Source organism: Candoia aspera, chromosome 1 (genome assembly GCF_035149785.1).
Source record: "Candoia aspera isolate rCanAsp1 chromosome 1, rCanAsp1.hap2, whole genome shotgun sequence".
NCBI classification, from domain to species: domain Eukaryota; kingdom Metazoa; phylum Chordata; class Lepidosauria; order Squamata; family Boidae; genus Candoia; species Candoia aspera.
This window is the reverse complement of record NC_086153.1, coordinates 247116134-247138018: the sequence shown is the minus strand read 5'-3', so window position 1 is coordinate 247138018 and position 21885 is coordinate 247116134. Positions and strand designations below refer to the sequence as shown.

General features: G+C 39.5%; 1 protein-coding gene across 2 annotated transcripts in view; it reads right to left on the bottom strand.

Moving 5' to 3' along the window:
* TUB (TUB bipartite transcription factor) overlaps positions 1 to 21885 on the bottom strand; it is a 138792-nt gene that overhangs the window by 45585 nt on the left and 71322 nt on the right. For both annotated transcript variants that reach the window (XM_063289424.1, XM_063289425.1), the window contains exon 2: positions 3185 to 3236. In XM_063289424.1, the coding sequence (XP_063145494.1) occupies positions 3185 to 3236 (52 nt within the window). The remainder of the gene's footprint in view (positions 1 to 3184; positions 3237 to 21885) is intronic.

The following is a 21885-nucleotide window of genomic DNA, read 5'->3' as shown; positions in this document are numbered from 1 at the left end:
GCAGTCCAAGGCACTCTCAGAATTTTCCTCCAACACCACAGTTCCAAAGCATCGATCTTCCTTCTCTCAGCCTTCCTTAGGGTCCAGCTCTCGCAGCCATATCTTACTACGGGGAACACCATTGCTTTAACTATGCGGACTTTTGTTGTCAGTGTGATGTCTCTGCTCTTAACTATTTTATCGAGATTGGTCATTGCTCTTCTCCCAAGGATTAAGCGTCTTCTGATTTCCTGACTGCAGTCAGCATCTGCAGTAATCTTCGCACCTAGAAATACAAAGTCTTTCACTGCTTCTACATTTTCTCCCTCTATTTGCCAGTTATCAATCAAGCTGGTTGCCATAATCTTGGTTTTTTTGAGGTTTAGCTGCAAACCAGCTTTTGCACTTTCTTCTTTCACCTTTATCATAAGGCTCCTCAGTTCCTCTTCGCTTTCAGCCATCAAAGTGGTATCATCTGCATATCTGAGATTGTTAATGTTTCCTCCAGCAATTTTAACTCCAGCCTTGGATTCCTCAAGCCCAGCATGTCGCATGATGTGTTCTGCATACAAGTTGAATAGGTAGGGTGAGAGTATACAGCCCTGCCGTACTCCTTTCCCAATCTTAAACCAGTCCGTTGTTCCGTGGTCTGTTCTTACTGTTGCTATTTGGTCGTTATACAGATTCTTCAGGAGGCATACATGATGACTTGGTATCCCCATACCACTAAGAACTTGCCACAATTTGTATTGGTCCACACAGTCAAAGGCTTTAGAATAGTCAAAAAAACAGAAATAGATGTTTTTCTGAAACTCCCTGGCTTTCTCCATTATCCATCGGATATTGGCAATTTGGTCCCTAGTTCCTCTGCCTTTTCTAAAGCCAGCTTGTACATCTGGCAATTCTCGCTCCATGAATTGCTGAAGTCTACCTTGCAGGATCTTGAGCATTACCTTACTGGCATGTGAAATGAGTGCCACTGTTCGATAGTTTGAACATTCTTTAGTGTTTCCCTTTTTTGGTATGGGGATATATGTTGATTTTTTCCAATCTGATGGCCATTCTTGTGTTTTCCAAATTTGCTGGCATATAGCATGCATTACCTTGACAGCATCATCTTGCAAGATTTTGAACAGTTCAGCTGGGATGCCATCGTCTCCTGCTGCCTTATTAGCAATGCTTCTTAAGGCCCATTCAACCTCACTCTTCAGGATGTCTGGCTCTAGCTCACTGACCACACCGTCAAAGCTATCCCCGATATTGTTATCCTTCCTATACAGGTCTTCTGTATATTCTTGCCACCTTTTCTTGATCTCTTCTTCTTCTGTTAGGTCCTTGCCATCTTTGTTTTTGATCATACCCATTTTTGCCTGGAATTTATCTCCAATGTTTCTAATTTTCTGGAAGAGGTCTCTTGTCCTTCCTATTCTATTGTCTTCCTCCACTTCCGCGCATTGCTTGTTTAAAAATAATTCCTTATCTCTTCTGGCTAACCTCTGGAATTTTGCATTTAATTGGCCATATCTCCCCCTATCACTGTTGCCTTTTGCTTTCCTTCTTTCTTGGCCTACTTCTAGTGTCTCAGCAGACAGCCATTTTGCCTTCTTGGTTTTCTCTTTCTTTGGGATGTATTTTGTTTCCGCCTCCTGAACAATGTTGCGAACTTCTGTCCAGAGTTCTTCTGGGACCCTATCTACTAAGTCCAGTCCCTTAAATCGATTCTTCACCTCTACTGCATATTCCCTAGGAATATTAGTGAGCTCATATCTAGCTGATCTGTGGGTCTTCCCTAATCTCTTGAGTCTGATCCTAAATTGTGCAAGAAGAAGTTCGTGATCTGAACTACAGTCAGCTCCAGGCCTTGTTTTTACCGACTGTACAGATGTCCGCCACCTTTGGCTGCAAAGGATGTAATCAATCTGATTTCGGTGTTGTCCATCTGGTGAAGTCCATGTATAAAGCCGTCTCTTAGGTTGATGGAAGAGAGTGTTTGTTATGCAGAGTGAGTTGTCTTGGCAAAATTCTATCAGCCTATGTCCTGCTTCGTTTTGTTCTCCCAGGCCATGCTTACCTGTAATTCCAGATGTCAACTGTCTGCCCACCTTAGCATTCCAGTCTCCTGTGATGAAAATAACATCTTTTTTAGGCGTGTTGTCCAGTAGGTGCTGCAGATCCTCATAGAACTGCTCTACTTCAGCTTCTTCAGCATTTGTGGTTGGGGCGTATATTTGGATCACTGTGATGTTAGATGGCTTGCCCTGAATTCGAATTGAGATCATTCTGTCGTTTTTTGGATTGTATCCAAGCACTGCTTTAGCCACTTTACTATTAATTATGAAGGCTACTCCATTTCTCCTGTGGTCCTCTTGTCCACAATAGTAGATCTGGTGGTCATTTGATGTGAAGTGGCCCATTCCAGTCCATTTCAGTTCACTGACGCCCAAAATGTCTATCTTTAATCTTGACATCTCACCAATAACCACATCCAATTTGCCCTGGCTCATAGATCTTACATTCCAGGTTCCAATGGTGTGTTGATCCTTAGAACATCAGATTCACCGTTCACCACCAGCACCGTTGGCTGCTAGCCGTCCTTTCGGCTTTGAGCTAGCTGCGTCATCACGTCTGGGGCTAGTTGAACTCATCCTCTGTTCCTCCCCAGTAGCATTTTGACCATCTTCTGACCTGGGGGTCTCATCTTCCGATGGTATACCGACATATCTCTGGTTGTACTGATCCATTTAGTTTTCACGGCAAGAATACTGGGGTGGGTTGCCATTACCTTCCCCAGGGATCGCATTTAGTCTGACCTCTCTGTCACGACCTTCCCGTCTTGTGTGGCCCTTCACGGTTTAGCTCATGGCATCATTGAGGTGCTCAAGCTCCAGCACCACGACCCCAAACATAAAGATACAAAGATTCTAAATGTAAAACAAATCTGCTTAGAAACCCTTGAAAATTTAATTTGTAATTGACAGGGACACATTTCTTGAAGAGAAAGGAGCTAATAATTCAACCCTGATTTCTCCTGTGGATGAAATAATAGAATAATTATCCTAAATTCTAACCTAGAATTTAGGATGATAAACAAACGTGTTTATTTATTATCCTAAATAAAATATATTTCCCTTATACTGGACAAATCCAGTTGAGTAAGTGCCATTTTTCAAAATGAAAAAGCGCAAACAACATTTTACAAACTTACCTGTCTGTCAAGCTTTTGTTGTCGCAGGTTGCTGCTCTCGTCATCTAAAACACTGCCAAGATAAATATTTTTTAAAAAACATAAATTATTAATCTAATCACAGAAGAAATGCTTGCTATTTTTCAAAATACACACACATTTACCTCCTATTTATAATACCTTGTAGTAGAGGTATCAGGCCCCATATATTTATTTTTATTTATTTATTTATCAAATTTTATCACCGCCCATCTCCCTCCCAAAGGGAGGACATTGGACTATACCTCCTATCCTCCCTAGCCAAGTTCCAGGATAGGGAAGACTGGTTTATAAAAACTGTGTGCATTGGATATCAATCTGATTCATGTGATCATCCAGTCTGAACTTGTACCAAAATTACAAGATAGCTCCCAACTACAGGGTGGTTTGGATTATATATCCCTTTAGTTTTTCCTTTCATGTAATGAGCAACAAGGACACAGCTCCTCACCACATCACCAGGCTCACCTATATACAATTCTGACATCACTGCCATGGGAGAATATTTGGATAAGATACATAAACACAATAGAATAGTTGCAAAATTTCAAATCAGATGTTCAACTACCTCATTAAACATTTGGGAACTGACCATGTAATCTGGGACCAGATGTATTAGATCTAAACCCCATCAAATGTTTCACAATTTATTGAAAGAGCCACCCAGGAACGTGGCATTCCTAAATTTAAAGAAAGGCGGCAGCCAGATCCACATTTCCTGATGATCATACCTAGCAGCTTCATACAGATGTTGAACAGCAAGGGAGGTGGAATAAGAACCCTATGGCACCACACACCACAGAGGCTGCAAGGTGGAATAGTATTCCCCAAATACCTTCATCAGAAATTTGCCCCCAGGATAGGATTAGAACTATAGTACAGCCATGACCTGCTCCTCCCCTCTCCCACCCAAAAAACCTCCCAAAGCAGTCCAGGAGGAAACTATGACCAATGACATCAAAAGTTGCAGAAATATCCAGGAGCATAAATATTCCTATCTTGGTCTCTCACATCATCCACTAGGTCAACTAGCACCATCTCTATGCCATGACTTGTCTTGAAAACAGATTGAAATAGACCCAGAAAACTATCCAGCAGTACTAAGAGCTGATCCACCACCACCTTCTGACCTACCTTGACTGGAAAAGATGAAATTGACACTGCTGTAAAGTTTTTTTAAAGACAGGGATATAAACATGTTTTTTTAAAAGAAGAGTTATATCATCAACTCGTTCAAGACAGATGATATCCCCTCCCAATGAAGGAAAATATCCATGATCAAACATAGCATCTCCCTCAGCAACTCCCTCTGAGCCACTATCAGGCAAGATGGAATTTGGTGGCATAAACTCATCCAAGAACTCTATCTACATCCTTAAGGTGCACTGGAACAAACGGATCCAATTGTGGTGGATTCCGGCGCTGCCACTGATTCCCAGGAAGGAGGGAGCACATTCCAAGCAGTTAAGAGGATTCACAATCCAGAGTCTGTTGCTGGGAAAGTTAAGAGGTTCAAGGTAGCTCTGCCCTAGAGTCTCCCAGATTATTTACCCTTAGGTCAGTTAGAGTAGCTTTAGTCTGGCAAGAGTCTGTCTGTATCATGAAAGCAATAAAGAACTAGAGTCTGGATTACACTGACCTGACATTGTTCTTGGGCTGGCCCTGACGCCAATAGCATAATTTATACACAAGGTTTATTGTATGCAACTTATAATAATATCAGAGTGGAAGTAGATTAACATTGTTGTAATCTCTTTTTACTGTAAGGAGACAGTAAGAGAATTGGATCATAATACTAATAATAATTCAAAACAAATAAAAATAAAACCCTAGCAGCAACACAGAACTAAAACACCAAAACACAGTTCACCTAAACTCCTTCTGCAAAAGAAGTCTTAATCAAGCAGCAGAAAGACATGCCTTAGCTAATGGAGATTTAGCATGGTTTAACATAAAGATCCAGTTTCTTGTAGTGGTTAAGCATCAGGCTATAAACCAGATCATGAGTTCTTATCCCGCATTAGGCACAAAGCCAGCTGAGTGACCTTGGGCCAGTCATTCTCTCTTAGCTCTAGAAAGGAGGCAATGGCAAACCACTTCTGAAAAACCTTGCCAAGAAAACTGCAGGGAAAAATTTTGAGGGCAAAATATATATCATGCCTGGTTTGACCCATGGAGTAATCACCTTATTGGAAGTTGCTGGTACTTTTTACTGTGCAATATGAGTTTCAATGCACACCAAGTTTTGCATGATTAATGGGAGCACTTTCATACTGACATTTAATATAACAAGCGGAGACTCCAAAGGAATAGAATGACCCGTAATGAATCAAATAATGTTAAAACTCTCTGCTAGGAGGCTCCAATCTATTTATCATGCTACCAAATTTATGCAGCTGCTAGCATTGTCACAAAAACACCAGTACAGATACCTTACATAACACAATTCAAGGCTGATATAATTCATTTTTCAAAGAACAAATCCACATTGCTAGGTATCTGACAAGTTTCAAAATAATTCCCTTCAAAAGGTTATGTGCTCATTTAAAGTTTGTATCCTGTAGAGACAACAGTGGTGACAATGAGGTTAGAATTTGACCTAAGTGCATTTATATTATTTTAATAGGACAGTCTCTGGAGGAAAGTTCAGTCATTCCCTCTGAGCTGGTTATTTATAATTTGTTTCATTTTCCTGGACTCTCTCCTGCAGATCACAGCTGGTTTAATAGATCACTAACAGGAAGTTTGTCATTTTAAAATTCCATGTTTCTTATGCTAAGACAGAACCTATTGCACAACTTTAGAAATCCTCCACAAGACCTTTTTTCTGCAAAAAGGTTTTACTGTATCAGCATTTGAATGATATATGGTGATTATAGCTGGGGGGGGGGGAAACATCTCCCAGTAATGTGGCACAACCTAGAAATACTGACATAAATTAGAACTATGAAGAATCAACCTGTGAGAAACAGGAAACTGGCACAGAAACTGCTACTAAACATCTCTGAATTTTCCTGATGTGGATGAGGAGAAATTGGGTAGTTGTTTCCCATTCCTCTTTCAGGGCTGGGTAGTACCAAAAAAAAAAAAAGAGTGCAGGTGATTCATACTCCCAGGGGAAGAACAAGGTTGATGACACATTTTAAATTGGAACAAACAAACATTGCTTTAATAGGATCTAGAACCTGCACATTTGATCCTGTAGCAAGATGCAGCAATAATGTTGTCCCATCAAAACTCTGAACTGAGAGGAGAGGAGAGCTATTACACAAATGTTCAAAACTGTAAGAAGCAAAAAGTAGACTGACTTTTACATCAGTCTTAAAATTAGTTATGGTATAGGTGGATAACTAAGTAAGTATTAAGGGTTTTCTCCAGTATGTCTTGCCCTCTTCAGGAGCCATGGAATAGTCATGTAAAAGAGTTACGACATGGCCATGGGATAGCCATGTAAAAAGGTTACTATATAGGCAGATAATCATCGATAGTTTGACTACAGACATCCATGGGAAGAACAAGGGGGAGGCAAGTGATGAGACATGAGTCAACATCACAACACACTGATTTACATACTTGTGTATGATAGTAAAGGTAAAGGTAAAGGTTTCCCTTGACGTAAAGTCCAGTCGTGTCCGACTCTAGGGGGCGGTGCTCATCTCCGTTTCAAAGCCTTGGAGCCGGCGTTGTCCATAGGACACTTCCGGGTCATGTGGCCAGTATGACTCACGGAACGCCGTTACCTTCCCGCCGTAGCGGTACCAATGAATCTACTCACATTTGCATGTTTTCGAACTGCTTGGTGTGCAGAAGCTGGGACGAGCAACGGGAGCTCACCCCGCCGCGCGGTTTCGAACCGCCGACCTTCCGATCGACAGCTCAGCGGTTTAACCCGCAGCGCCACCGCGTCCCATGTGTATGATACTGGAAAGTAATTACGAAAGGATGGGGTATACAGTACATCGTGATATCACTGTGCACATAATTTTTTCATCATCATGGCTAGCTCCAGAGGTCTATGAGTCTGACCAAGAGTTTTCCCTGCTGTCCTCAGTTCCAGATTTCCAAGCAGTTTGAGAGTTTGCACTTTTGTGACTGGGACTAAAGCTGATCACAGATGGTCATGTGTACCATGCAATAAGCTTGCGAAACTACTGCATGTTTCCCCATCATTGGAATCTACCCTCTGAAAAAACGTAAAGATGTTTGATTTACACCATAAGCTACTTGGTAATAGTATAAGGCACTTCTAGCGGAAGAAAATTCAGATTTATATCAGAACGATGCTTCACTATTTCAAACAAACTTGTATACGTGTGCTTGTCCTCTACGCATATATGAGATTCTTTGAAGTACTGAAACCTAATTTAGTAAAAACATAAAAACCCTAAAATAAGTTTTATTTGAAAATTAAGCATTTGTCATAACTGGATATAGCTTACAGCTGTAACTTCGGCTTTATTCCAATTTTTTAAATGTTTGACTTCAATAGAAGTTTACCCCCAGAAATGAGTATTATATATCTGGGTGGGTGGTGTGTATACGAATGTACATAAAAGTCTCTTCAGAAATGCCCAACAATCAGAGACACACAGAAAACACTTATATGACAAGTACAATGCAGAGATTGTGTCCACTTTGTGTTGACATCTTTCAAATCCTTTTCCACTTCACTGTAAATTTCAGACACATCTGAGAGTTTGAAATAGAGCACTTCATGCTTTGTAAACACTTGAGCATTCAAAGCCAAACCAGGTTCTGGAGAACAGGTCACTACCTGCATAGAGAATAAAAGCCAACACTTCAGACAGCAAATGATTTTGCAGCATGGGAATGAAATTTGAAATACACACACACACACACACACACATACACACACACACAAATATCAGAACTTCTAACAAAGTCAAGACAATTTACTACTTTACCTAGATTTATTGCAGAAATCCTTCACTGTAAAAAAATATATGCTGCAGTAAATAGGGGTAAGCAAGCTTGTGGTAACTTGAGGCAAAGTGGGCAGGAGGATTTTTCATTCTTTTTCCACAACTGTTTGGAGGAAGATTTATATGCGGGGGAGGGGGGAGAATTAAACAACATGAAATCTATTTTAGGACTTACAAATTGTGCATTTCTAATCTCAAAATTACCAAGTCATCCTGTCTGCCTCCTGAAGAATCTGTATAACGACCAAGTAGCAACGGTAAGAACAGACCACGGAACAACGGACTGGTTTAAGATTGGGAAAGGAGTACGGCAGGGCTGTATATCCTCACCCTACCTATTCAACTTGTATGCAGAACACATCATGCGACAAGCTGGGCTTGAGGAATCCAAGGCTGGAGTTAAAATCGCTGGAAGAAACATCAACAATCTCAGATATGCAGATGATACCACTTTGATGGCTGAAAGCGAAGAGGAACTGAGGAGCCTTATGATGAAGGTGAAAGAAGAAAGTGCAAAAGCTGGCTTGCAGCTAAACCTCAAAAAAACCAAGATTATGGCAACCAGCTTGATTGATAACTGGCAAATAGAGGGAGAAAATGTAGAAGCAGTGAAAGACTTTGTATTCCTAGGTGCAAAGATTACTGCAGATGCTGACTGCAGTCAGGAAATCAGAAGACGCTTCATCCTTGGGAGAAGAGCAATGACCAATCTCGATAAAATAGTTAAGAGCAGAGACATCACACTGACAACAAAGGCCCGCATAGTTAAAGCAATGGTGTTCTCCGTAGTAAGATCTGGCTGCAAGAGCTGGAGCATAAGGAAGGCTGAGAGAAGGAAGATCGATGCTTTGGAACGGTGGTGTTGGAGGAAAATTCTGAGAGTGCCTTGGACTGCAAGAAGATCAAACCAGTCCATCCTCCAGGAAATCAAGCCAGACTGCTCACTTGAGGGAATGATATTAAAGGCAAAACTGAAATACTTTGGCCACACAATGAGAAGACAGGACACCCTGGAGAAGATGCTGATGCTAGGGAGAGTGGAGGGCAAAAGGAAGAGGGGCCGACGAAGGGCAAGGTGGATGGATGATATTCTAGAGGTGACGGATTCGTCCCTGGGGGAGCTGGGGGTGTTGACGACCGACAGGAAGCTCTGGCGTGGGCTGGTCCATGAAGTCACGAAGAGTCGGAAGCGACTAAACGAATAAACAACAAAAACAATCTCAAAATGGGGGAACCCATGCTGCCAACTTTGAGTAGTCTGCATTCAGAGCAATCTCCGAGAGATGTTGGTTGCCTTCTTTTCCTTGGAATGATGGTGCTTAGTTTAACCATCAAATGAAACCCACACCATCTTCCTAAGCACAATATCCACATGAAGGTCCAACAAATCTGTCAAAAAAAATTTAACATTTTTGTCCTGCCCATCTCAATTTCACTGCCTTCACAACAAAACATGGACTGAAAAGGATCAGTAAACATAGCATGGGTAATATCATTCTGGTAGAGACTAGAAGCCCTGTATCAGTATGTCAAGCCCTGCAAAATTGGCATATTCAGGAAGCCAGAACAACTTGGATTTCTGGAAAGGTCTTCATTGCTAATAGGTGAATGTAATAGAATCTTGAAAGCCTGCCAAAGTAATTTTCCAGCTCAACTTATCCCTAGTGTAATTAAGCTGCAGGTACTCCATGAGTTTCTTTCTCACTTTTTACCCCCTCCCCTGGACTTTTTTTCTATAACTGCCCTGTTTCCTCCTGTAACTTCCATGTTTCCAGGTTCTGTTAAACATTCCATCACACTACCCAGCCCTTCAGGCTCTCTCCCTCTCTGCTATGGAATGCATGGAGAGTGATCATTCCCTCAAGCACTCACCCACCCTGCAAAGAATGCCCAGGCATCTTCTTAAGGTCAATGGACAAGTCTGAAATGGAAGAACCTGAAGAGGCTGGGATGTGTCCTTCTCTCTCCTGTTCAACGTCTGAGTCTTAAACAGCAACTTGTGAGGCAAGCATAGAAAGGAGCATTAAGCCTCTTTCTTCCTGTCAATCAAAGTCTGGCATGTCAGAAAGGGGGATGAAGCTTGTGTGGAAATTTCAAATGGAATTAGCGAGTAAGGTAGGGCACATGTATATATCTGCCATCACTTCCCACAATCTTTCTGTGTCAGGCTAGCCCTTTCAGGGAATTAAATATTCTAACATCCCCCTTCCAGATCTAGAATCCAGCACATATTCTATCTTGTATTCCTCTTCCCCATCAACCAGAACCAGGGAGAAGCTGCCTCCATGGAGGTCATCCATCCAAGCCCTAACATATGGTTCCTGTAGTTGTTGTAAGCAAATCCAGTCCAACAGATCCACCACCTGCCTCATCTCTAATATCTCTGGAGTTTTCTTACTTGAGGAGGCAAAATTGTCAGCTTGCCCACTCGAATTCTAAAGGAAAGTAGGATATAAAAGTAGCAAATAGATAAATATAATCTATAGGAAACAAAGAAGTATTGCAGAGCTGTTCATACTTGTTTTCTTATCGTTTTACAGTTTATTTCTCCAAGAAACAAATACATTCATTATCAGTTCAAGCCTGAGCTACATATATTTTCTTCTATTGGAACAGACACTATCTTTTTTAAAAAAATGAATAAATAAGAAGGAAGATGGGAGTAATCTTGCACTTGTAAATCAAGCACAGTGAAGAGGGAAGCAGCTGTTTCTCCTCCATCACCGTTCCTGGTACTATCATTTGAGTAAGCAGCCATTCTGGCCTTTCACAGCAGTTTGTTCTGGGAGCCAAACAGCAAACAGCACCAAAAGGTTAAAGGTCAGTTTATCCTCAATTCTCATAATTACACTGCCAGTCAAAGGGTTTTGTTAAAGATCAATGGCCTCACATCCAAATCTTGCAACTTATTTTCTTAATTTTTTCAATTCCAAGCAAATAACTGAAATCACATTCCTATATGTGATTATACCAGTCACCTTCTCATGTATTTATTTGCAACAAATTATATATTTTTTAAAAAAAAACTTCTGCAGGGATGTGTAATGTGAAATAAAGAAATACTAGAAACAAAAATAATGTCCACAAATTAAAAAAAAAAGAGAGAGAGAGATGTTCCTTCCAAAGTAGCCCTTTCTAGCCTTTTAGAGAATGCAATATGGGTTCCAGACCTATGTTGGTCTTAAACCGTGATGGTGCGGGATAGCAGAGGTTGAAAAATATTTAATAATCTGGGCTGTAGAAAAAATTAAGAACAATAAAAGCAATCCCCCAAACATCACCTGCAACTACCCTTTAAAATAATGCAAAACAAAATGGACAAAAACAAAAATATCAGGGAGCTAAATCCTCAATCTCCTGGTAAAAGTAAATGATCAAAGATCAAGAAGTGACAGATTTATCTAAAAGGTGATGAAAAAATAATGCAGATTTCTTTTAATTTTTTTCATTTTTGCACCATTCAACTGAATCAACAGTTTCAGTACAGATCCTATAATATAGTATTGCCCTTGCAAAGCTGTCATTACACCACTCTACCATAATAAAGATGAATAATATAAAGATCAATGTAGGATTACCTCCATCTTTTCCAAAGGTTCTTAGTAAACTTTACTTCTGGGGCAATCTGAAAGACTTGAAAAGAACCAGTAACTGGGCCATGGTGAAAGGAAAGGGATAAAGTCCCACCCCAATCCCAAGCTTTTTCAATTTATCACTCTGTGTGTGTCTCTCTCATTCATTTATTCTTTCTTTTTTTTACATAAAAACCCAACCCTAAAATTATTTGTCAATTTTTGGAGTTTAGGTCAAAAAATGTAAATGTGGAAAATTCAGAAATAGCCATCAGACAGTTCAGGGATGAGCCACAGAAATCAAAATGAGAGAGAGAGAGAGAGAGAGAGAGAGAGGGAGAGAGAGAGAGAGAGAGAGAGAGATAATAGGGGGTGAGCCTTTATCTCTACACCCATCTAATTGCTGCCAAGTTTCTCCTCAGGAAACACAATGCCAACAGAAAAATACATTGTATCTCCACAGCTTTACAGGTCATGACCTATATGTTCGGCCATAATCACCAATTCAAATAAGAACATTACATTAGAAAACAGAAAGTTCCCGTTGAAACGCACTGGGTTCTGTCTTATAGACTGCAGAAATTCTGTAGCATTCGGACACAAAGAAGAAATGTTTCTTTGGCATCAGGTGGGAGGAGGAATGAAAACCTGTCATCTACTGAATCGCCATGGTTATGCCTGTATTTTAGAATCTAAAGCCCTTCGTGGTTCACAGAAAGCAGAGAATGACAACATAAATAACTATCACACAACTGCTGCACATCTCAAATTTTTTTTTTTCCCAAAAGAAAACTGGCAAGGGGTTTTGAGACCGTCATTTCCCTTTTTTTCCACTGAAAACACAAAGGCCGAACAAATGTGCTAGCTATTTTGAACTGTACTAACTTCTCAGAGTTGAATGGAAATAGTCTAAGAACTAGATACATGTTACGATGCATTTGTTAAACGATACAGTATTGGGTTTTATTTACCTTTCTTTTAAATCTACTTTTAGAACCCAACTTCAAAAGACATGTTCTCCTATTGAGTATTAGAATAAGGTATTATATTTAAACAACCAATACAAATTTTATTATAACGATGTTTATTTACTGCTGAGTTGGAATAAGCAAATTTTATATATAATGTAGATTTATTTATTGTAATCCCAATACTGTAGGGACTTTTCAACACTGATTCAGAGATTCACTGTCAAATTCTACAGGCTCCTCCTGAATAGGAGAAAATGTTTATTTCAACTAGTCGTTTTTGTGCTAATCCGCTTTTAGTGGCGCCATCTTCAGTTCACCATTTCCTCCCTAGAAGCCCATCATCTTAAAGCTCTAAATGACACATATGTATTGTTATTTTAAAAAAATTATTACCTTTCCTTCCCCATCTTTCCATAACTACTGTTCTAAGAATATTTTGTTGGAAATAACCATAATTGCTTTGTTTATTCACAGATGGAATAAAAGCTTCCCAAAAATGCTCAAAGACACTGCTAATGACTGAAATTATGCAACAAAACACAGCAAAAGATTTGCTATGTCTCTCTGAGCTGTGCAAATCACAATTTTTGAAATGCCACAGTTATATATAGTGGTGATGAGGGATGCATGCGAAGTTATTTTTTTCAGAATGAAAACAAGATGATGGTGGTGATGACGACGATGATTAATGTCACCTTGTTATATATCAAAATATGTGAGGAAATTACCTTTAAGGTTTGGTTAACTGATGTACTGACATGGTTAACTGATTACAATGTTTGGTGTGCTCTTTGATCAGGAAGTGTTCCTACATCATTTCCAAAGCTATCCTTCCACTTTGGGCTACCACAGCTTTCTTCAACATGCTTTCCTTGGAAGCCACATGCATACCTAGTGCTATCATCCCTTATGCAGAGTGCATAATCGGGCAGGGTAACAAGATAGAACTCGGGGACATTCTGGATCAGTCCAGTCCAATTAGTAGAAACTGTGATAACAATTTCATACCAGGAGCTTCATTTACACAGGGAGTCACGGGTGCTGCTGGGACCATTTTCCAAGAAGAGTCAAGCAGCAGGAGGAAGATGGACTGCATCCTGAGTTAAATTTGATAATGAAATAGATCTGGCTGATGTCTCTGCCAAATGCTGAAGAGAAAAAGTAGTATATTACAAATACAGATTTATACACTTTCTAAAAAACTAAAATGTTATGCATTTGCAGATATACTTAATTCAATGAAATGACTAAAGCACAGTTGATTAATCAACTAAGCTTTTTTTAATCTGAAGCACAGAAAGAAGTTTATATCAGATTTCCCCAGTGTGATTCAGATACTTCTGCTTTGACAATTCCACTCAATCTACTACAAAAACACATTATGCCTCAACAGCAGTGTGCTTGGCATGTTTTAAAGATATTTCTTTGAATAAAAATACAAGTTTTCCTTAGTAGTGTGTAACCCACTGAATACAAGACAAGCTGCAACAGAAAAGGTGTGCTTCTCAATCCCACTAGATGAAAGGGCTTCCCTTTATCTTTTCAATAACAATCATGTGAGGTAACTTGGGCTCAGAGAGGCTGAGTGGCCCAAAGTAATTCAGGAGCTCTTTGATCAAGTGAAGAACTGAACATGAATCCGCTCAATCTATATCCAGTATCTTAATCATGCTAAACTTTACAAGTTTGTTCCTAAAGCAGCGTAGAGTATCCTCAACAATGTGTGCCAACTCCAAATACAGATAAAATTACATACATCCATGAACAGTACAAAAACTAAATAATAGCAATGAATTTGAATATATCTAAAGCAATTACAGCAAACAGTGTTACAAATAAACTAATAATCAAGTGCTTAAAATAACTCAAGGAATCCCAGATGATAATTTCCTGGTTCCAGCTGTGATTATGAAAGCTGTACTAAAGGTGGCAGTGACTGCAAAGCACAAGCTCATTAAAATAGCTAAGAATGAAATCATTATACAGTTGCTTCACAGCTTCAACTACCTTGAAAGCTTTAGTGACAACAATAGGTCAACAGAAATGTCTACAATCTGTAATGTATACAGTCCTGAGAAACCAATAGATACTTAAATCTTTGGGAAAACAACAGGACTTATAGTACAATGCTATATATGCCTACTTAGCAGCAAACTTTCTTGACTTCAATGAACCTTACTTTCATATATATAGGACAGAAGCTCTAAGCAACTGATTTCTGCACAATAACTCCTTATTTCATCAAGGAATATACAAGACTGCATTATTTCTGTTATGTTTAGTAAGGAGGAAATACCCAATCTTCAGCTGCTAAACACATTTCCATTGATATTAAATTCATTGATTTGAATAATATTTACTGCTACAGTGTTATGATCAGATCCTGGGCCATATTTCTAAGCCTCCTGTTGAAAACTGCCAAGAGGTAATAGAGAAAATAATGACAGCCCTACTAAGTAATATGAAGTCTATAATGCAGAGACGGAGAAGTCTCATGTTCACAGTATGTAAACAGACTATCTGCCTAATAATGACTTAACTCCTTTATGCCTTCAGAAAAAATGCCTGAACACCAAGGAGGAATTTTACAGGGAAAGAATGATATTTAATCACTTAAATGTTTACTGGAATAATAATGTAGCAGCATTTTTGTTTGATAGATTGAAGAGAAGACATCCACAGATTATTTATAATACTACCAGTTATAATCATGTGTTCTGAACACTGTGGGGAGCCATATCTAAATATGGTGCTTATATTCCCAAATGGTACTGTTTATGTAGCCAGAGCAAGATTTCCAGTTCTTTGTAACTTTGTAGCTTAATTCCTTGGTTGTGCTTTACAAGTGACTACACAACATTACATATTCCCAGAGTTCTCCCTGCGTAAGATGCTGGCGTTTACCATGACAGGTCAGGCATAATGGCAGAACATAATCACGCATGTCAAATTAGACTACTCTTCCCCCAGAAGGTTCAATCTCTACAAATAGCAATTTGAATCTTTAGCTATCCGTTCTCACTGGAATCAAGAGAACCACATGCTGTGAATGTCTTTTTTAAAAAGCCATACTGTTATTCAAGAACAACATGATACAAGGTGAAATAATGGCATGCGTGTTACCTGAATCTGTTACAAAGCTCTCAGGTATTTTGGCTGGTTTTATTATTTTATTCATTATTATTTTAAAATGTAATTTCCTTTTTTCAAATAGATTTCAGGATGCTATACAGAATAAACCAAACTGATAAGCTATTGTAATTTTATTACAAAATATTACACAGTTTTTGTGAATAAACCTGTTAGCTATTACAAGATTTTATCCTTCTAGTTTTTTAATTAGTGGACAACTGTGCCTTCAGGCAAGATCACAAATGGCTTCAGGATCAATAAATTGGTCAACTCTAGGCTGAAAGTAATTAGGTGAAAGCCTGTCCAAGAGGCAAGCGTAATTGTCCAAGCAACAGGTAAGGACAATTAACCAGCTCAATTTCAGAGGCAGGTACCAAGCATGAAAGGCTAAAGCAGACAAGGGATCAGATACAGACCAGATCAAATCAAAGATATTCCTTCAGCACTGATCTGATGTCAGTCCTTCAAGGTAGATCAGACTAGGAAACCAAAGTCATGCAGGCTAATACTACTTTTATTATAAGTAATAGTAACAGAAGGCTTTGGAAAAGATATTCAAATGCCGTGATACATCTATACCTACAAAGATCAGAATCATGCAAGCCACGGTATTCTCTGTGACACTCTATGGAAGTGAAACTTGGACTTTGAAGAAGCAGGATAGGAAGAGTATTGACACCTTTGAACTTTGGTGTTGGAGAAGCCTCTTGAGAATACTGTGGAAAGCCAAGAAAACAAACCAATGAATCATCAGACAAATCAATCCAGAGTTCTCACTAGAGGTACAAATGACCAGGCTCAAATTATCCTACTTCAGACACATTATGCAAAGACCCAGCTCTCTGGAAAAGGCTCTAATGCTGGGAAAAGTGGAAGAAAAGAGAAGAAGAGGATGACCACCAGCAAGGTGGATACACTCAGTTATAATGGCAATGAGTGCACTGTTGAAAGACATGAAAGACCAGGTTAGGGATAGATCATCATGGAGAAAATCTATCAGTGTGGTCTCTAAGAGTCGAAAATTACTTGATGGCACATACATACATACATACATACATACATAATCAATATATTAACCAAATCTTGCAAGTCTGAATGTGCTTCTCTCCTTCTTCCCTTTATCTTCATAAGAACTAGGTCTTTGTGAGAACTAAGGAGGGTTCTGTCTCAGACATTTTCTCGGGTTACACTTCTGTCCTTGACTCAGGTTTCTTTTAATCTGACCATTATCTGGGTAGAGGCTCTTCCTCCTGTCCCTCAAGGTAATTCCTTCTGCACATCACATCAGCCAACAGTTTCATCAAGACTCAGGCACTAGTCTCTATCAGTTAACTCTCTAGAAGAGGTCCTTGTGAATAAGTTCTTCCTCACAGGTAGGGTGTATACAGTTTAATAATTCCTCCTCACAGCTTAGCACTTTTTAATGTGCCAACCATCTAAATCTGAACCCTCAGCCATCCTCCATATCAAAAAACAGATGCCACCTTCTTCTACAGCTCCCAAAAAAGTTATCTCCTTACTCTGCCCCTCGGTGAGTCTGGTTCACTGGGTTCCTGAGGCTTTGATTCTTCCTCAGGGAAGAAATGTTAAGCAGCGATTAAGGCAGGGTTTCTCAACCAGGGTTCCATGGACCCCTCGGGTTCTGCGAGAGGTCACTAGGGGTTCCCTGGGAGATCACAATTTATTTAAAAGATTATTGCAAATTTGGGCAACTTCACATTAAAGAAGTAAGTTTCATTCTTTATTTTTAGTTTAAGAACACTGTTAATGCATATATACAGACCTACACATGAAACAAATATAGTAATTTTGTAACTTCTGGCCTATATTTGAGCCTGAATGTGCAGGGGTTCCCCAAGGCCTGAAAAATATTTCAAGAGTTCCTCCAGGGTCAGAAGGTTGAGAAAGGCTGGGTTAAGGTGTTAGGATAGGACAAGAGGAGGCCATGGTCAAGTCCATCCTCAGCAACTAAAGTTCACTGGTAATCTTGGGCCAGTCACTGTTTGTTAGGGTTGATCCACGCTTCCTGTCTGCTTTGGTTCAAGAGTGAGCCATCAAATTATATGTTATCTTCAGCTGCTCCCAAGCTGCTGGGAAGGTCCCCTCCCCCTGAGTTTCCTTGATCTACCTCAAAAGTAGTGTGTTTCCCCTCCGCTGGTGCCAGCAAGGCCAATCCACCAGTTGCACTTCATTCCACCTCCCACAAATACCTTTAACTGGCTGACTATGCTTTGCCTAGCATGCCCCCTCGCCCCCCACTCTCTGCCTTTAATGGCTGTTTTGTACTGGGCTGCTATTGTGCCTGCCATGATTTTACAATTTTATTTTTTCGTGGTTCGACAGCAGAACAGTGAAATGCTGGATATTTTTTGTTTGGTTGTTTTCTTTAACAGATTTAGCAGAATTGTGAAATGTTGGCCATTCCTTTAATTGTATGAAATTGGCGAAGAATTTTGCCAAGTGTCTTCTTCTAGACCAAGTGACTGGAAAACTGTAAAATGGTTATTTAAAAAAAGAAACAGATTAAGCAGATGAAATTATTATGGGCCTGTCTGATGAGTCAGACTGTGAACTGGAGGATCAGGGCTTGACAACTCAGAGGTCAGCAGTCCTTCAGATATTTGCAGATGAGGGTCAGAAAGAGCAAGATCTTCTACAGGATGAACCTGCAGTTCTGGAGCAGTCAGATAATCAGCAGAAGCCCACCAGCAGGCTGAGCTTACAGCTTCAGAGACTGAGCAGGAAAAGGTCCTGAGCCCTTGCACAAGATTGAGTACAATAAGGATGTTCAGTGAAGTTCCTCCAAAGAAAGAGATATCACTCAGGAAAACAGGCATGCCTGAGTCAGTACTATAAGAAAAAGGCTTGGGAGTCAAACTTAGCTTGGCAAACCACTTTCCAACCTTGGACCTGACTTCCTGAATGTTTACAGTTTCTGATTCCTGACTGACCTCTGGACTGACGCAAGGCTACAATCAGCTCTGATGACTGGATCATGGATTTGTCCACACAAAACTTCAGCTTCTGAAGTAAGTTTGTTTGTTTTTCCTGAACTCTAGTCTTCCTGAACTGTGGTGAGATTTACAGCCACCGTCAAGACAACCAATCTAAGTCTGACCTCCTGCACTTGCAGTTACTGGCACAGGACAAGAATGTTGGCCATTCCTTTGTTATGGTTTTTTAACTGGGTGAAATTGACAAGAGTTCTGCCAAATTCCCACTTGTAGTCCAGGTGACTGGAAGAACCTCAAAAGAGGTATGGACAGAAAAGCAATCTGGGCTTCCTTTCCTGGCATGGGTAGAAGGGGAAAAGAAGCAGGGAAATCCACCTATCTAAGCGATGTTAACAGCTAAAGGCTGCAGTGCAGAAGAGCCCTTAGCCCTATCTAACAGGGCTGTTGTGTGGAAAATACTGGCAGCATGACTGCTCATGTATGCTGTCTTGAATTCCTGGGGAAAAGAAGCATATGCAGTATTTCTAATATACAGTTTCTCAGTGTTCTTCACGTGCTTTCATTTGGGAAGGGGGAAAAGAGCCTATTTCTGTAGCAATAAGTTATAGAAAGAAGGTAAAGATTGATAGAGGATTCACACAGGATTCACATGACAGGATAAACATCCTTGGGGGAAGTACCTGTATCATAATGAGTTTGTACCCCTCAGTTTGAGAAAGAACATCTCACATTTTTAAGTAAACATGCATAACGTCATCAACAGGACAGCTTTGTTCAAAGTTAATTCAGTCCCTAGGGTGGAATTCAGAATTAGATGAGGAAATGTCTAATTGTGAAAATGGACTTGCCATCTCTTTCTGTGGCCACCCCACGCCCATCTGCAGGCCCACAACCTGTATTTTTTTCTTCCTCCTCTAATTATTGTAATTATGATTATTAAGTTTGAAGTTGTCTCATTAATTCTATTGTCATGTATGTATACTTTCCCTTTGTTAATTAGTTTACTATGTTAACAGTTATTTTAAAAACTCCACTCTAGAAGGCTGGAGGACCTTCTGGGGCATATTTTAAGAACACCCAAGAAGAAAGAAGATTGTAGGGGAACAGAGATCATCCCATTTTTTTTCTAGGAGGAGAAGACGCTGAAACACCAGGTGGGTTTATGGATGCTCTGAAGCCATATTAGGTGAGAAGAATACATGAAATTGCTTGCTGTTTACAAGCCAGATATAATGGCCATTTTAGATATAAAACTTTAAAAAAAAATCCACATTCCACAATACAGTTTAAGAAAATGAGCAAAGAAGTCAGACTTATATAAGTGTAGTGTAAAGTATAAACTACACTACTGCTATACTACATCATTCCTATCACAATAAAATAATACCCTTAATGTTAAAAAAGCTTCACTTTCATTAACTGCTTTTGCAGTTGAACAGAGAGTGAGGCCCAAGATCAGGCACGGGAATGAAAATGAGTTAATGGGAGATCAAGATCCAAAGTAGGGATGTTATGAGTAAATCTAATGGATACGCTTTCCATATGATCAATGTAAACCTCACAATTCTTACTGCATTTCTGGTTGCAGTGCTAAAATGGACTTGGAAGATTTGTGCATATTTATGAGAAATGCCTAAGGGCTTTTATTTTTTTTCTTCTGCAAGCCTGAGCAAATCCATCCATTTCACTGAACATAACAGTTGGGACTTTCCCTCATTAACAGCTATGTAGCAAAGAAAAACGGCAACTAAAGGTTAGATCAGGAATTTCTAAAAACTTGATTTCAGTGTGCTACATTCAGATTTTCTTTAGTCTTCCATTCTTATTTTACCAATTACTTATTTGTAACATAATACAATTCCATGAATTCAGCAAGCATGAGGAAACTTTGACATAATGAAACCTTTTTTATACAATTAGTATAATAAGAATACTACCATATTATGTCAGGCCAGGAAATTCCCTTTTCTCCATATGTATTTACTTAGTAACAATTACGTTTTTGTTAGATGTAAGAGATGCTTACTTCAGTGAGAATTAATGGAAATTGAAACTGATATATAATGCAACCACTGTAATGCTTCTGGGAGGAGGCATTCAAGCATGTAACAATGGGCTGATCTCTAAATGTTAAGTGGGGTGGGACTGGTCAATAGTTAGATGGGAGATCACCAGTGCTGATGGCTAGGCTGGGCAGATGGAATCTGGAGGAAGGCAATGGCAAACCACTTCCATACTGTTGCCCAGAAATCTACCTGGACATATTCATGAATCCATTGGAGTCAAGCTCACTTATGATTGCATAAATGAGCAGGAACATGGCAGTTAAACTGAATTAACACAAACAAAGACTCATTCCAGAGTGCAGAAATACTATTAATGAATAGATACTGGGAAAGGATAGTGCCTCTGCTCCATTAGCTCTGTCTGCACTACAGGTCATTGCATTCTTCCTTGAATTGTTGATGGTGCAAGACACTTTTATTTTTCAGGCTCTGTGCACTTTTAATCCACCAAATTTTAAATTTGTTGTGTATCTTAATATACTGTTGTACTTGTTCCTTAAAGATTTTACATGGCTGTTTATTTCATTCTAATCCTTAATATGTTTTGATGTTTTATTGCTAAAAGAAGCCCAAAGATTTGGCCAGCCTACAACACCTACAATTAAATAAAATATAAATAGGATAGTCACAACAGAAATCTGTAATTGGAAACACCACTTCAACTTATAGGATAACTAGAAAAAATATTTTGAACAATGTTATTCTGTAGAAGTTCATCTGCAGCAATATTTAATATCATTTCAGATATATAGAGAGCCAGCCAGTTTGGGGTAGTGTTAAGTATCAGGCTAGAAACTGGGAGACTATTAATTCTAGTCCTGCCTTAGGCACAAAGCCAGCTGGGCCAGTCACTTTCTCTCAGCCCTAGGAAGGAGGCAATGGCAAACCACTTCTGAAAAACCTTGCCAAGAAAAGTTCAGGGACTTGTCCAGGCAGTCTCTGAGAATCAGACACAACTGAATTGTTTTAAAAAAACCTGTATTAGATAGATATCACACTGTGGCTTGTCCCACTTCATGACAAGCTTGCCTAGTTTCACAGGATG